We start from the raw sequence: 17087 nt of genomic DNA, 5'->3' as shown, positions 1-17087 counted from the left end.
TCAGCTCACAGGAGAAAAAGGACCTCGATATGCACCCGGCCTAGCGTACAGGTTTACAGGCAGTTGGACGCACGTTTTGGACGCGCTAGACTAGCACCCGATGCAATAAGGAGATCAGCGCGCCAAAGAACGCGTCCAGACAAGCGCATAGCCGATGGCGCCCATCACATGTAAATTCCATGGAGATGAGACTATTAGCTATTACCCCCTGTTGCAGAAAATCGGTGGGCGCTCAACGCGCACTTTTTAACTTGGCAAATTTAACTCCAGCCCTGGAGCTGGTGTTAAGTCAATCCATTCATGATAAATAAAACATTGCTGTCCACTTTGGTTCCTCCTACCTACTATGGTTACGACCCTATCATTGGTGTTTAAAAATAAAGGTATAATATGATGGCTAGATGTAAAAAAAAAAAAAAATGTCTGGACCCACACGTTGCACGCACAATAGCAAAGGGGCAAAATCGTCCTGAAGTGGGATAAAACAGATGCACGCCCGTTGCAATTCTGGGCGCCAGATGCATTTGAGCGCTAGGCACGCACAATTTTTTTTCTCTAGCGCTTTTTTTTTTTTAACGCATCTCATTTTAATACTGCATCGGGTGCCCGGGGTATGTGGATGTGTGCAAGTTAGGGGAACGGGCGCGCAATACGAGTGCCCGATTTAACGCGAGTCTTATTGCATCGGCCCCTCAGTAAGAAGCGAACCTTTGTTCAAGAAGCAGCAGGCATACCCTTTGCAATCATGCCATGGTTTTGCCTGGGGTTCATCTTAAACCTTATACAGCAGAGCCGTTACTGACATGGGAAGCGGAGGAGGAAGGAACCTTGCAATGAATGATGTGGGGCACACATTAATCACCTTCAGTGATGCTGTTGCATTATCACTAGAGTACAGTGATTCTCAATCTGGGTCCTCAGGACTCACCTAGCCAGTCGGGTTTTCAGGAGATCCACAATGAATATGTATGAGGTAGGTTCGCATGCGCTGCCTCCATCGTATGCAACTCTATCTCATGAATATTCAGTGTGGATCTCCTGAAAACTAGCACTGGGTTGAAAAGCCCTGGTGTGGTAAACAGGGGGGGAGGGGAGACATGACCAGTGACACTGCTGCAGCAGTGCAGTAATGGGAACGGTATGTGTGTTGGTGTGTGTGTGTGTGAGATGCTGTAAGGGTGCAGTAATGGGGGTGGGGTGGACGTGATGCTGCAAAGGTGCAGTGATGGGGAAGGGTGGGTATGATGTTACAGCAGTACAGTAATGGGGAGGGGTTTGTGTAACACTATAGTAGAAAAAGTTATAGAGGTTTTTAGGGCAATAATGAGGACAAAGCTTTTGAGATGATGCAGCAGTGCAGTAATAAGGGCAGGGTGTGTGTGACCCTGCAGTAGTGGAGATGGGATTTAAAGGGTAGTAATGGGGCTGGTGTGTGTATGACATTGCAATAATGCAGAAATGGGGGCGGGGATTGCATGGCAGTAATGAGGTTGGGGTGTGACGCAGCAGCAGTGAAATAATGGGAAAGAAGTTTGCAGTGCAATACAGGGGCACTGCAGTAGTATGTGACACTGCAGTAGTGCGGTAATAAGGGCGGGTATGTGTGACTACAGTAGTGCAGTAATGAGGCTGGGGTTCGATGCTGCACTAGTGCAGTAATGGGTTGGGGATTGCATGGCAATAATGAGGTTGGAGTGCAATAATGGAGAAGTTTGCAGTGCAATACAGGAGCGAGGTGTGTGTGGCGCTGCAGTAGTGCAGTAATAAGGTCAGGGTACGTGTGACTACAGTAGTGCAGTAATGGGGCTGGTGTGTGTGTATGACGCTGCAGTCGTGCAGTAATGGGGGCGTGGTTTGCACGGCAGTAATGCGGTTGGGGTGTGACGCGGCCGCAATTCAATCATTGGGGAGAAGTTTGAAGTGCAGTACAGAGGCGGTGTGTGTGACGCTACAGTATTGCAGTAAAGGGGGCGGAGTTTGTAGAAGCCGAAATGGGGGCGTGTGTGTAACGCAGCTGCAGTATTGGAGCGAGCGTGAGCTGTGACGTTTTTCGGAGGCGGGGTCAGTGAAGTGAACAGTTTTTTGGACGGTGAGACCTGACGTTGTCGGCCGCTGCAGTACTGGCGCGGGCTGAGCGTTACTCGTGACGTTTCAAGCAGAGGTGGGGTTGCGCCTGCGCGTTGGAGGGCGGGCGACGGTTGCCTGGTGACGGGGATGGCGGGGCTGGAGCTCACGTTGCTGTGTCTGACGGCGGGCAGTGGGGTCCCGCTCTACTGCAGGAGCCGAGGGGGAAGCCGGCAGGTAAGAGAGAGCCGGGGCGGCACCACATCCACACTGTACAGCTTATAACCCTTCCCCATATATGCACCCTTGCTGTACATATATATCCTTCCCCATATATACTCCCACACTTATATAATGCACAGTGTGGACCTCTACATGGAGAAGGCTATATAGTAAATGTATTCAACTCTCTAAAAGGTTAGCAGATTTGCGTGGATTACAAATGACACACAGATTGTAAGAATTGCCATGCTGGGTCAGACCAAGGGTCCATCAAGCCCAGCATCCTGTTTCCAATCCAAGTCACAAGTACCTGGCAGGATCCCAAACACTAAACAGACCTCAAGCTACTATTGCTTATTGATTAAGAGCAGTTTATGGATTTTTCCTCTAGAAACTTATCCAAACCTTTCTTTAAACCCAGTTCCACTAACTGCTGTAACCACATCCTCTGGCAATGAATTGCAGAGCTTAACTGTGCCCTGCATGAAAAAGAATTTTCTTTGATTTGTTTTAAATGAGCTACTTGCTAACTTCACGGAGTGTTCCAGTGAATGTTTATTGCAAACCAGTATGCTCTTAAAGTACATTTTCAAAGTCACAATTCATTATTTCTCAGCATTTTTTTGTAAATTAAAATTAAAAACAGAAAAATACTGCTTGCATAAGTATTCAACCCCTTCAGACTAGTACTTGGTAGAACCATTTTTTGCTGCAATAACAGCTTTAAGTCTGTTGGGGTAAGTTCCTGCCAGCTTTGCACACTGCTTGGGAGTGATTTTTGCCCATTCTTCCTGGCAGATTTGCTCCAGGTTGTTTGGATGATGCTTATGGACTGTAATTTTCAAATAGTGCCACAGATTCTTAATTGGAATGAGATCTGTGCTTTGACTTGGCCATTGTAGAGCATTCACCTTTTTGTTGTTCAACCACTCCTGTGTTGCTTTGACCTTGTATGTATCATTGTCCTGCTGAAAGGTGAATTTTCTCCCATGTTTTAGTTTTGCAGCAGACTAAAGCAGGTTATTTTGCAGGATCTCCCTGTATGTTGCACCATCCATCTGTCCTTCAAATTTTAACAAGATGCCCAGTCCCCGCTGAGGAAAAGAACCCCCACAATTTGATGCTGCCTCCCCTATACTTTACTGTTCAGTTGGCGTTTGCTGAGGAATGGGCAGCGTTAGGTTTGCATCACACATAGCATTTTTACTTTTGGCCAAAAAGCTCCATTTTTGTCTCATCTGACCACAAAACCTTATCCCACGTTTTAGCTGGGTCACTTTGATGCTTTCTGTCAAACTCCAGACGTGCTTTGATGTGATTTTTCACCAGTAATGGCTTCTTTCTAGCCACACTGCCATGCAGGCCAGTTGTATGCAGAGCTCTTGATATAATTGATTGGTGCACCTCCACTTCAGTCTCAGGCACTGAACTCTGTAGCTCCTTCAAAGTGATTGTTGGCCTCTCTGTGACTTCCCTCACAAGTTTCCTGCTTGCTCTGACTTTAGAGGGATGGTCTTGTCTAGGCAGTATCTGGGTGGAATGACGCAGCTTCCATTTCCGCACAATTGATCCAACAGTGCTCACTGGGATGTCCAAACCTTTTCCTCTTGTGCATGTCTGCAACTTTATCTTTAATTTCCTTAGAATGCGCTTTGGTCTTCATTTTCACAGCTTTCCTTCAGATTCACATAGTGCTGGTTGTTATATGTGTATTGACATTCATACATAATGGTTGTAATAGAAAAGTGTTCATTTATTCTAGGTTTCTGTGCCAATAAAGGAAGTACATATTTTTAATGGAAATTTTATCATTAGTGCTCGAGTTCTTTCCTCATCATTCTCATGTTGTATGGGATCCCTTTTTTCCTTCAATAGTTGAGCATTTTAAACATTATCATTGTCCTATATCTTTTGGTTTATATATAGCTCTATCTATCCACACCCACACTGTACACTTACATAGTAACATAATAATGATGGCAGTCTGCTCAGCAGTATCTTATGATAGTAACTGCAGCTCTATGCAGGTTACCTTCAATTCTTACGTTAAGGGTAGAAATATTTACAATCAAAACTAAGCAACTGCCAAAGCTATAACAAAATTACTGCTAGCAACATATTTTTACAGGGCAAGCAGCCTTAATAATTCAGACAGTACTGCTGCTTGAACTAGCTTTGCTTTTGGACTTGATTGTAGAAGCAGTCCTGCGCTTTTTCCCTGTGTCCATCAGTACCCCGGACTGTAAGGGCCCAGCGTTGGCTGTCGTCTGAATTCAGTTCCTCTTTAACCCTCGCCATTGAAGCGGAGAGTGATGTTGCAATTGTGTAAAAATCATGAAAGCTAATTGCTTAAGGATAATAACAACCATTCCATGCAACTTTTGTGGATTGCAAACTGGTTAAAAGACAGGAAATGGAGAGTAGAATTAAACAGTCAGTTTTCACAGTGGAAAAAGGTAAACATTGGAGTGCCTCAGGGATCTGTACTAGGACCAGTGCTTTTTAATATATTTATAAATGATCTGGAAAGGGGTACGAGTGAAGTGATCAAATTTGCAGATGACACAAAACTGTGCAGAGTAGTTAAATCTCAAGCAGATTGTGATAAATTGCAGGAGGATCTTGTGAGACTGGAAAATTGTGTTTCCAAATAGCAGATGAAATTTAATGTGGGTAAGTGCAAGGTGATACATATAAGGAAAAATAACCCTTGCTGTAGTTACACAGTGTTAGGTTCTATCTTAGGAGCTACCACCCAGGAAAGAGATCTAGGTGTCATAGTGAATAATACATTGAAATCGTTGGTCCAGTGTGCTGTGGTGATCAAAAAAAGCAAACAGAAGGTTAGGAATTATTAGGAAGGGAATGGAAAATAAAAGAGGATGTCATCATGCCTCTGTATCGCTCCATGGTCGATGCATCTAAAAAATGATATAGGTACCCTGGAGAAAGTACAGAGAACGGCGACCAAAATGATAAGGGGCAAGGAATGGCTGCCCTATGAGGAAAGGCTAAAGAAGTTAGGGCTTTCAGTTTGGAGAAGAGACGGCTGGGGGGGGGGATATGATAGAAGTCTACAAAATCATGAAAGGACTTGAACAAGTTAATGTAAATTGTTTATTTACTCTCTCAGATAATACAAGGACAAGGGAGCACTCCATGAAGTTAGAAAGTAGCTCATTTAAAACAAATCTAAGAAAATTCTTTTTCACTCAGTGCATCGTTAAGCTCTGGAATTCATTGCCAGAGGATGTGGTTATGGCATTTATTTATTTATTTATTTCTATACCGTTGCTATTTCTATACCGTTGCTATTTCTATACCGTTGCTAAGTTAAATACCGTCGCAACGGTTTACATGTAGGCACATATTTAATGTAGGTAAAAGTGTATATAGTACATTCTAACAGGTGCCGTCAAAGGCTCGGTTACAATATATCATTAGACATAAGTCATTTAGCGAAGTAGTTCCTGACCAATTGTACCAAGGTACTTACACCGGTAGTTTTATTACATATAGTATTATCGTTATGCTTTATTGTGGTGTGGAGTTCATAGACTAATCTACTGTACAGTCCTAAGGACTGTATGTCGGTGCCTTTCTGTCTTTTCCTGAAATATTTCTCTCTATTCTCCTGTCTCTTTGTAAAATGCTTGTTTAAAAAGCCATGTTTTTAGGTTTGTCTTGAGATCACTTTGTAGCCTGATCTCTGGAGGCATTGTGTTCCAGATTATGGGTCCTGCTAGTGATTTAGGGCTCTTTCTCTCACTTGGGTCAGTCTTGCTGTTTTAACTGATGGAATGGTTAGGAGGACTTTATTTGCTGAGCGGAGGTTCCTGTGTGGAGTGTGTACCCGGAATGATGTGTTCAACCAGTCTGATTTCTCATCATAAATTAGTTTGTGAATGATACATAGGGTTTGGTATTTAATTCAGTGTTCAATTGGTAGCCAATGTAACTCTGCTAGGGTTTCAGTTATATGGTCCCTCCTTCTTTTTCCAGTTAGTATTCGAGCTGCTGTGTTTTGAAGTATTTGCAGTGGTCTTAATGTTGTATTAGGTGTAACTGGGTTGTATTAGTGTAACTGGGTTTAAAAAAGGTTTGGATAAGTTCCTAGAGGAAAAATCCATAAACTGCTATTAATTAATAAGCAATAGTAGCTTGGGATCTATTTAATGTTTGGGTACTTGCCAGGTACTTGTGACTTGGATTGGCCACTGTTGGAAACAGGATGCTGAGCTTGATGGACACTTGGTCTGACACAGAATGGCATATCTTATGTACCCGCATGCACCTTTTTGTTCATTTCCATGCTCCAGCCTTTAGGGATCCGCATTGTTTATCCCATGCCTCTTTGAATTCATTTACTGTTTTCTAACTCACCAACTCTTCTGGAAGAGCATTCCAGGCATCCGCCATTTTCTCCGTGAAGAAATATATCCTGATGTTGGTTCTGATTCATGCCCCCTGGAATTTCATTTTGTGCCTCCTCCTTCTACTGTTTGCTTTCCAATGGAAAAGGTTGAATATTTGGCAGCTGGGATTCAATGCCAAGAAGTGCAGAGTCCTGCATTGGGGTGTGGTTATCCAAAAGAGCTGCATGTGATTGGGGGGTGAAGGGCTGATGTGCACAGACCAAGAGAGGGACCTTGGAGAGATCTGAAGACGGTGAAGCAATGTGACAAGGCGATAGCTAAAGCCAGAAGAACGCTGGGCTGCATAGAGAGAGGAATCACCAGTAAGAAGGAGGAAGTGATAATGTCTTTGGTGAGGCCTCACCTGGAGTACTGTGCTCAGTACTAGTGCCCGTATCTCAAAAGGGACAGAGACAGGATGGAGGCGATCCAGAGAAGGGCGACCAAAAGGGTGTGGGGTCAGCATGAGAAGACTTATGAGGAGAGATGAAGGATCTCAATATGTAGACCCTGGAGGAGAGGAGGTGCAGGGGGAGATGTGATACAGACCTTCAGATACCTGAAAGGTTTAATGATGCACAAACTTTGAACTTTTTCCGCTGGAAAGGAAACAGTAGAACCAGGGGTCACGAAATGAAACTTCAGGGAGGATAACAAGCAACGTCAGGAAATATTTCTTCATGGAGAGGGTGATGGATCCCTGCAATGCCCTTCCAGAGGGGGTGGTGAAAACCAAAACAGTGGAAGATTTCAAAGGGGCTTGGGATGAACACTGTGGATCCCTAAAGGCTTAGAGGATGGGAATGAGGAAAAGCTTGCATGGGGGTAACTTGATGGTGCGGGGTCACTACCCTTAGCAGAAGCACGGGGATTACTGCCCTTAATCAATAAACCTTCTTACTGCTGACGCAACTCCATCAGTGCTCTCTGCTTCAAAGGCAGGGGGGAAAGGGGAATTGGGTTTGTACAGCAAGCAATGAGGGCCCCGACATTTACGGTTTGGGGAACAAATAAGCAGGGGGGTAACTCGCAGATGCGGCTGTTACTACCCTTAACCAATAAGCCTGATACTGTTGATGCAACTCCAACATTGCTCTCTGCTTCAGCGGCAGGGGAAAATGGGAATTGGACTCAGAAAGCAACCAACGAGGGCCTTGACTTTCACGGGCTGGGAAACTGATAAGCATGGGGCTGACCTACACGGCGCAGCAGATGCTGTCATAGGCTTGCTGGGCAGACTGGATGGACCATTGGTCCTTTTCTGCCGTCATTTCTATATTTCCATGTGTTTCTGGTTGTGCATCATTAAAACCTTTCATGTATCTGAAGGTTATATATATATATATATATATATATTGTACATCTTACATGTATATGTAACTGTCTGTCTATAGATAGATATTCTCACTCACCCTCTAATACCACGTGAAAGTGATCAAGTTCTTAGCTTGATGAATCCAGTTTGATGTTTGTCTATAAGAGAAGACGTAATTCAATCCAATCTAAGAATTTAACATCCCCATTAATAAGCAGTCTGAGAGGATCTTTTCCTTTCTTGTAAATTAGTACCATTATAAGAACATAAGAAATTGCCATGCTGGGTCAGACCAAGGGTCCATCAAGCCCAGCATCCTGTTTCCAACAGAGGCCAAACCAGGCCACAAGAACCTGGCAATTACCCAAACACCTAGAAGATCCCATGCTACTGATGCAATTAATAGCGGTGACTATTCCCTAAGTAAACTTGATTAATAGCAGTTAATGGACTTCTCTTCCAAGAACTTATCCAAACCTTTTTTGAACCCAGCTACACTAACTGCACTAACCACATCCTCTGGCAACAAATTCCAGAGATTTATTGTGCGTTGAGTGAAAAAGAATTTTCTCCGATTAGTCTTAAATGTGCTACTTGCTAACTTCATGGAATGCCCCCTAGTCCTTCTATTATTCGAAAGTGTAAATAACCGAGTCACATCTACTCGTTCAAGACCTCTCATGATCTTAAAGACCTCTATGATATCCCCCCTCAGCCGTCTCTTCTCCAAGCTGAACAGCCCTAACCTCTTCAGCTTTTCCTCATAGGGGAGCTGTTCCATCCCCTTTATCATTTTGGTTGCCCTTCTCTGTACCTTCTCCATTGCAACTATATCTTTTTTGAGATACGGCGACCAGAATTGTACACAGTATTCAAGGTGTGGTCTCACCATGGAGCGATATAGAGGCATTATGACATTTTCCGTTTTATTAACCATTCCCTTCCTAATAATTCCTAACATTTTATTTGCTTTTTTGACTGCTGCAGCACACTGAGCTGACGATTTCAATGTATTATCTACTATGACGCCTAGATCTCTTTCTTGGGTGGTAGCTCCTAATATGGAACCTAACATCGTGTAACTACAGCTAGGGTTATTTTTCCCTATATGCAACACCTTGCACTTGTCCACATTAAATTTCATCTGCCATTTGGATGCCCAATCTTCCAGTCTTGCAAGGTCCTCCTGTAATGTATCACAGTCTGCTTGTGATTTAACTACTCTGAATAATTTTGTATCATCTGCAAATTTGATAACGTCACTCATCGTATTCCTTTCCAGATCATTGATATATATATTGAAAAGCACCGGTCCAAGTACAGATCCCTGAGGCACTCCACTGTTTACCCTTTTCCACTGAGAAAATTGACCATTTAGTCCTACTCTCTGTTTCCTGTCTTTTAACCAGTTTGTAATCCACGAAAGGACATCACCTCCTATCCCATGACTTTTTAGTTTTCGTAGAAGCCTCTCATGAGGGACTTTGTCAAACGCCTTCTGAAAATCCAAATACACTACATCTACCGGTTCACCTTTATCCACATGTTTATTAACCCCTTCAAAAAAATGAAGCAGGTTTGTTAGGCAAGACTTCCCTTGGGTAAATCCATGTTGACTGTGTCCCATTAAATCATGTCTTTCTATATGCTCTACAATTTTGATCTTGAGGATAGTTTCCACTATTTTTCCCGGCACTGAAGTTAGGCTCACTGGTCTATAGTTACCCGGATCACCCCTGGAGCCTTTTTTAAATATTGGGGTTACATTGGCCACCCTCCAGTCTTCAGGTACAATGGATGATTTTAATGATAGGTTACAAATTTTAACTAATAGGTCAGAAATTTCATTTTTGAGTTCCTTTAGTACCCTGGGATGCATACCATCCGGTCCAGGTGACTTGCTACTCTTTAGTTTGTCAATCTGGCCTACTACATCTTCCAGGTTGACAGTGATTTCGTTCAGTTCGTCTGACTCATCACCCCTGAAAACCAACTCCGGAACTGGTATCTCCCCAACATCCTCACTAGTAAACACGGAAGCAAAGAATTCATTTAGTCTTTCTGCAATGGCCTTATCTTCCCTAAGAGCCCCTTTAACCCCTCGGTCATCTAATGGTCCAACCGACTCCCTCACAGGTTTCTTGCTTTGGATATATTTAAAAAAGTTTTTATTATGAGTTTTTGCCTCAATGGCCAACTTCATTTCAAATTCTCTCTTCGCTTGTTTTATCAATGTTTTACACTTAACTTGACAATGCTTATGTTTTATCCTATTTTCTTCAGATGGATCTTTCTTCCAATTTTTGAAGGATGATTTTTTGGCTAAAATAGCCTCTTTCACCTCACCTTTTAACCATGACGGTAATCGTTTTGCCTTCCTTCCTCCTTTCTTAATGCGTGGAATACATATGGACTGCGCCTCTAGGATTGTATTTTTAAACAATGTCCAAGCCTGTTGAACACTTTTAACCTTTGCAGCTGCACCTTTCAGTTTTTTTCTGACTATTTTCCTCATTTTATCAAAGTTTCCCTTTTGAAAGTTTAGTGTTAGAGCTGCAGATTTACTTATTGTCCCCCTACCAGTTATTAGTTTAAATTTGATCATGTTATGATCACTGTTGCCAAGTGGCCCCACCACCTTTACCTCTCTCACCAAATCCTGTGTTCCACTAAGAATTAAATCTAAAATAGCTCCCTCTCTTGTTGGTTCCTGAACCAATTGCTCCATGAAACAATCATTTATTACATCCAGGAACTTTATATCTCTAGCAAGTCCTGATGTTACATTTACCCAGTCAATATTGGGGTAATTGAAATCTCCCATTATTATTGCACTGCCAAATTAGTTTGCTTCCCTGATTTCTCTTAGCATTTCATCATCTGTCTGACCATTTTGTCCAGGTGGACGGTAGTATACTCCTATCACTATACTCTTACCCAACACACATGGGATTTCTACCCATATAGATTCTACTGAGCATTTAGTCTCTTGTATGATCTTTAGCCTGTTGGACTCTATACCCTCCCGGACATAAAGTGCCACACCCCCACCAAGTTGATCCTCCCTATCATTGCGATATAATTTGTACCCTGATATAGCACTGTCCCATTGGTTATCCTCCTTCCACCAAGTTTCTGTGATGCCAATTATGTCAATCTCATCATTTGCTGCTATACACTCTAACTCTCCCATCTTACTTCTTAGACTGGGTGAGGAACCCAGTAAGGCACGCCCCATCTCCTAGGAACTGGAATAGTTCGTGCAAAAGGGATGTATGTATATTCCTGCAAAAAAAAACCCAAAAAAACAAAAACCTTTGTAAAAACTGAAATCCATCTGGGCCAGGACTCTTCTCCCGACGCCAAGGCCCTTACAGCTTGGCTGTTTAAACTAGCCTATGATATCAAACGAGATATTTATTGATAGTCATTTTGTAACGGTTTCAAATTAAGGTGTATTCCGGTAAATTTCTTGTGATAACTGTATGTTTTATTTACCATGTATGTTTTATTTTGTAAACCACTCTGATCGTTAGGGAAGGACAGTATATAAATTCCTGTAAATAACTACATAAATAATTTGGGGGAAAAAAATTTCAAGAAGCCTGTGCGTTAGTCTGTTTTGCACCAGTTTGAAATAGCGAGAGGCTAGATGTTGGCTGCTGAAGACCATTTGGTGTAACCTGCCTGGTCAATTACCCTATCTACAGCACTGACACTTGCCCACTGTGCTCAGGAGGTGGCTCAGAGTTGACTCCAAGAGGTCACAGCTTCTCCTTTTTTTTTTTTACCTTTTTAGTTGGGGAGTGGAACTGAGCCATCCCGCTGCCCATTCCGAGCGACCTGCCACCTCCCCTCAGAGCTGCTCAAAGCCCTGCCACCATTTCACCCCGGTCAACCGTGCCACTTCTTCCAGCGAGCGCAGCATGGCCGGAAAGCTTAGTGCAAGTCAGCCTTTTGGCCCTCTCCCATTCCGGGTTGATCGACGTGCCTCGTATGGCTTTTTTACCTCTCCGCTTCGTGGGGGGGCCGAGCGACCTCCGACTCTGGCACTGTGCAGTCCTCTCGGTGAAGGCAGAAGGAGTTTCCTGTGAGCAGCGTCCCTTCTCTCTACCGCACATCTCAATACTATAGTTGCACGTCAGTGGCCAAGGGTTTCCTTTCAGTTGCTTGCATCTCCTGAAAGGAAAAAACCAATTCTGCAGAAGAAAAATTCTGCAAAGCTTTGGCAGATTCTTAAATCTAACACTTTGGGTCAAAAAGATCTCCCAGTGTCCTTAGTTTGTGCCACCTCCGTGGATCAAATCCGTGGAGACAAACTCGGGTGCAGGCTTTTACACTTTCTAATTTGCCTAAAAGTTTCAACCCTGCTCACAGACTGGAAGATTTTCAAAAACCATTCACATGAGTAACTAGCAATGCCCCCATGTAAACTCGCCTTCTGAAATAAGCTGCCCTGCAGTCCTGGTAAAATGATGCTCGTTCCTACAGGGCCCCTTCTTACAGCAGCTGCATTGCAGTCCGTGCTTCTGTGAGGCATCTGGTAGGCTCACGCTGAATGACTGTAGAGCTTTTGTTGCCGGTCAGGGCGGTGGAAGACTGATTCTCCTGTTCTTAGTGACACATGAGAGGTGGTGTCTGGAATTCTTGCAGCCAACGCTGGGGTAAACCCTTCCTTTTTCTTGTCCGGTTCACAGCTCCCCTTTTCTGTCATCGGCTCCCTGAACGGGGTCCACATGTTTGGCAACAACCAGGAAGTCCTGCTGAGCAGCACCTGCACTGAGAACGTCAGGGTGGCATGGAAGTCCTTCCACGACGGGTGAGGAATTTTGTGAGTTCTGTCCCACAAAGAGACAGGCGGATGCAGAAAGGGGGTGTTCGGTCGAACACCCCTTTCTGCCTGCACTTGAATGCACATTTTCTGTTCGCAAAACTTACTGCCGCTGCAGAAAATGTGCGTTCATAATCGGGAGGACTGCTTAGTGACCTGGCATTGAAACCCCATGCAGCTGAGGGCATTAAGCACTATTTCCCGATGCAGAGAGATTGCATCTGGCCAGCGCACATTTCTTAGTGCTGGAAACTTAAACCCGGGGTCAGAGCTGGAGTTAAGTTTCCAGCTGTATTGCGCTGGTATTTACAAACATTAAAAAAGAGGAAAATAACTTTAAAAAAAAAAGTTAAAATGTCGGCAAATACGTTCTGACATCTCTGGCTATCTGGCACAGTTCACCGCTACTTAGCTGGATAAGTACTGTTGAAATGAAAGAAAGTAAATGAGCTTTTAGGACTTTGTGTGTTATTGAGAAGATATTTTGAAAAAGTGAAAAAATACACAAAAAATACAAAAAAAGAAAAACATTGAAAAAATGATTTAAACTGCTAAAAATTGGCGGCAGTATGTTCATCATGGTTTTAAACAAAATATAGGTTACCCTATGATTGCATTTGGAAACGGGCAGCCAAATTGGCGATTGTACATAAAAGTAAAAGACACCGGTAGGCGGAAGTGTGCATTAGCCCTGGTATGAGGGTATTCCTTAATTTCAAAACCATGAGAGTAATGTGACCTGCATTTCTAATATTCTCCTTCTATCTAGCACAGTTCACTGCTACTTAGCTGGATAAGTATTCACCTCTCCTTCTATCTAGCACAGTTCACTGCTACTTAGCTGGATAAGTACTCACCTCTCCTTCTATCTAGCACAGTTCACTGCTACTTAGCTGGATAAGTACTGACCTCTCCTTCTATCTAGCACAGTTCACTGCTACTTAGCTGGATAAGTACTGACTTCTCCTTCTATCTAGCACAGTTCACTGCTACTTAGCTGGATAAGTACTGACTTCTCTGGCTATCTGGCACAGTTCACTGCCTCTGAGCTGGATAAGTACTCACCTCTCCTTCTATCTAGCACAGTTCACTGCTACTTAGCTGGATAAGTACTCACCTCTCCTTCTATCTAGCACAGTTCACCGCTACTTAGCTGGATAAGTACTTACCTCTCCTTCTATCTAGCACAGTTCACCGCTACTTAGCTGGATAAGTACTGACCTCTCCTTCTATCTAGCACAGTTCACTGCTACTTAGCTGGATAAGTACTCGCCTCTCCTTCTATCTAGCACAGTTCACTGCTACTTAGCTGGATAAGTACTTGCCTCTCCTTCTGTCTAGCACAGTTCACTGCTACTTAGCTGGATAAGTACTGACTTCTCTGGCTATCTGGCACAGTTCACTGCTTCTGAGCTGGATAAGTACTGACCTCTCCTTCTATCTAGCACAGTTCACTGCTACTTAGCTGGATAAGTACTCGCCTCTCCTTCTGTCTAGCACAGTTCACCGCTACTTAGCTGGATAAGTACTTACCTCTCCTTCTATCTAGCACAGTTCACCGCTACTTAGCTGGATAAGTACTTACCTCTCCTTCTATCTAGCACAGTTCACCGCTACTTAGCTGGATAAGTACTGACTTCTCCTTCTATCTAGCACAGTTCACCGCTACTTAGCTGGATAAATACTAACTTATCCATGGACATTTTTAAACTTTTTAAAAACCTTTTCCTCTTTTTTAGGGGATTTAAGTGCCAGCCGATCTGCCTGTCAAGGATGCCTCCCTCTTCTTTTTGAGTTAAAATGTGTGTATGGCCAATGGAACCTTTTTTTTTTTTTTTTAACTCCCACTGCATTAGCATATGATTATCTTGCTGCATCGGGAGTTAAGATATTTTTAAACTAAACAGTAATACTAGTTAAGTCTAGTTAAGATCCATTGTTAACCTGGAAAGTTTGCCTACACCATTTTTCCATTGGAATTGATATTTATTTTCTGGTTTCAGAAATTTACTAATTGTGTTTATTAAATATTTATTAAGTTCCGATTAAGTATTTATTAACTATTTATTGAGTAATGTTATGTTTCTCAACGGGCAAGTTTGAAGTCCCCTTATCCCAGTTATTTACTTGCCTCTCCCTTTTGTTCCATGTAACGCTCACATGCGATGTTATGTTTCATTGTAAACCGGTGTGATTTGTATTCTATACAGGAATGTCGGTATATAAAAGTTAAAAATAAATAAATAAATACTGTGCGCTGAAATCCAGTCCACACTATTTATCGACTAGATTGCTGCATCAGCCTGAAAGAATAAGCTCTGTCCAGCACTGTTATTTTACTCACAAGCATGCTGTGATTAAGAGGAGAATGCCAGTGATGTCTGTAGAAGGAAGCGACGTGGTTAGGAGGAGGATACCAGTGAAGTTTGTGGAGGGGAGCGGCGTGGTTAGGAGGAGAATGCTAGTGGAGGGGAGCGGCGTGGTTAGGAGGAGAATGCTAGTGGAGGGGAGCGGCGTGGTTAGGAGGAGAATGCTAGTGGAGGGGAGCGGCGTGGTTAGGAGGAGAATGCTAGTGGAGGGGAGCGGCGTGGTTAGGAGGAGAATGCTAGTGGAGGGGAGCGGCGTGGTTAGGAGGAGAATGCTAGTGGAGGGGAGCGGCGTGGTTAGGAGGAGAATGCTAGTGGAGGGGAGCGGCGTGGTTAGGAGGAGAATGCTAGTGGAGGGGAGCGGCGTGGTTAGGAGGAGGATGCCGGTGAAGTCTGTGGAGGGGAGCGACGTGATTTGTAGGGTGACTTGCTTTTGGTTCATGGTATGTGGGAGAAGGAATAACCTAGGGAGCGACGTGATTTGTAGGGTGACTTGCTTTTGGTTCATGGTATGTGGGAGAAGGAATAACCTAGGGAGCGACGTGATTTGTAGGGTGACTTGCTTTTGGTTCATGGTATGTGGGAGAAGGAATAACCTAGTGATAATCTTATTACCTTGCTCTGTGTGCGGGACGTTTGGGATGGTGCTTCTCAGCTTTTCTCATGGTCTGCTTTTGGATTTTTAGTATCAATCTAATAGTGATCTCATCAGAGGAGGATATCAGCGACTTTTACCTGCACAGGCTCCTGGACAATGTGTTTCATGCCATGGTGAGTTTGTGTCTCTCCCCCTGAACTGTTTGCCTTCTCAGGACGCCCCCGCCCATAAATGTAACTAGGGCTTCCTATAGATCAGCCACTGACTGGGGGAGAGGCCGCCTCCTTCAGCCCCAGGTCCCTGGCTTCTTAGCGTTCGTCTTTCATTGTTCTGTGTGCCTTTCTATCCTAGGTGCTGGTTATTGGCCTGGATGAGCTGATTAACATTAAGAACGTGGAGCGGCTGAAGAAAGACTTGCGGGTGTGTCCAGTTTGCGGTGGCTGAGTATTGTCCGCCTGCTTATCTCACCTGGCTTCCTTTTTGCCTCTCTTGGTATCTCGCTGAACTGAGAGAGTCTGTGCTCAGGACCGAGGGGGGGGGGGGAGAGTGGAGGGGACCGCAGCTGTGCCGTCTCTTCACCGGGGAGCAGCATAGCAAGACCACGGGCCCTTCTGCTCTGCCTCGCTCCTTTCCCTGTTGTGATAAGTCTACATCCCACTGCCTCTCTGCTTTTTTACTCTCGCCGCTTAGCCCGTGCCTTCTTGCTTTCAGCTTCATTAAAATGTTGCCGGATTACAGTGGCTGCCTCTCCTCCCCTAGGCATGTTACACGCTGATTGACAGCTTCCTGCTGGTGTCGGAGAGGATTGGGGACCTGGTGCAGTGCGCGGAGTGCGTGATGGCCCACGACACCCCCATTCTCCAGGTAAGATGGGGGTTTAGAAGAGAGGCGCTTCCCGGGCGAGGGGTGTGGGGGGCTCTCCTCACTGCGTCCGTTCCTCTTGCAGGAGGGCCTGGATGCATTCACCCGTGCTGCTGACAGCGACTTTGGCTGCCTGCTCGCACAGGAGAAAGTGGTGGTAGCCACAGAGAAGTGGTGGCGCCTGGCAGCTCAGGAAGTGATGCTGCTAACCTGGCTTGTGGCTTCACAAGCACCACACTCATCAAGGGATTACCCAGTTTACCTACCACATGGCAGCCCCACGGTGAGAGCATAAATACCCAAAGACCTCCTGTCCCCTCGCCTTCTCATGCAATGTCCTTCACGTGTTCTTCTCTTTCCTATGTTATAGTCCCAGCTCCCTCGCGGGCTGCTCACCTTCCTGTCTTACGTTCCC

At 44.3% G+C, this 17087-nt stretch overlaps 1 protein-coding gene across 1 annotated transcript in view; it reads left to right on the top strand.

Annotated features, from left to right (window-relative positions):
- The first annotated feature begins 2132 nt into the window (after window positions 1-2132).
- Window positions 2133-17087, top strand: part of FUZ (fuzzy planar cell polarity protein) — a 30054-nt gene continuing 15099 nt past the window's right edge. Inside the window, exons 1-6 of the mRNA XM_029585360.1 lie at window positions 2133-2301; window positions 12714-12835; window positions 15900-15984; window positions 16163-16231; window positions 16571-16675; window positions 16758-16955. Of these exons, the coding sequence (XP_029441220.1) occupies window positions 2215-2301; window positions 12714-12835; window positions 15900-15984; window positions 16163-16231; window positions 16571-16675; window positions 16758-16955 (666 nt within the window). The 5' untranslated portion in view covers window positions 2133-2214. The remainder of the gene's footprint in view (window positions 2302-12713; window positions 12836-15899; window positions 15985-16162; window positions 16232-16570; window positions 16676-16757; window positions 16956-17087) is intronic.

Source organism: Rhinatrema bivittatum, chromosome 19, assembly GCF_901001135.1.
Source record: "Rhinatrema bivittatum chromosome 19, aRhiBiv1.1, whole genome shotgun sequence".
NCBI classification, from domain to species: domain Eukaryota; kingdom Metazoa; phylum Chordata; class Amphibia; order Gymnophiona; family Rhinatrematidae; genus Rhinatrema; species Rhinatrema bivittatum.
The sequence above is the reverse complement of the archived record's forward strand: the minus strand, read 5'-3'. Positions and strand labels throughout refer to the sequence as shown.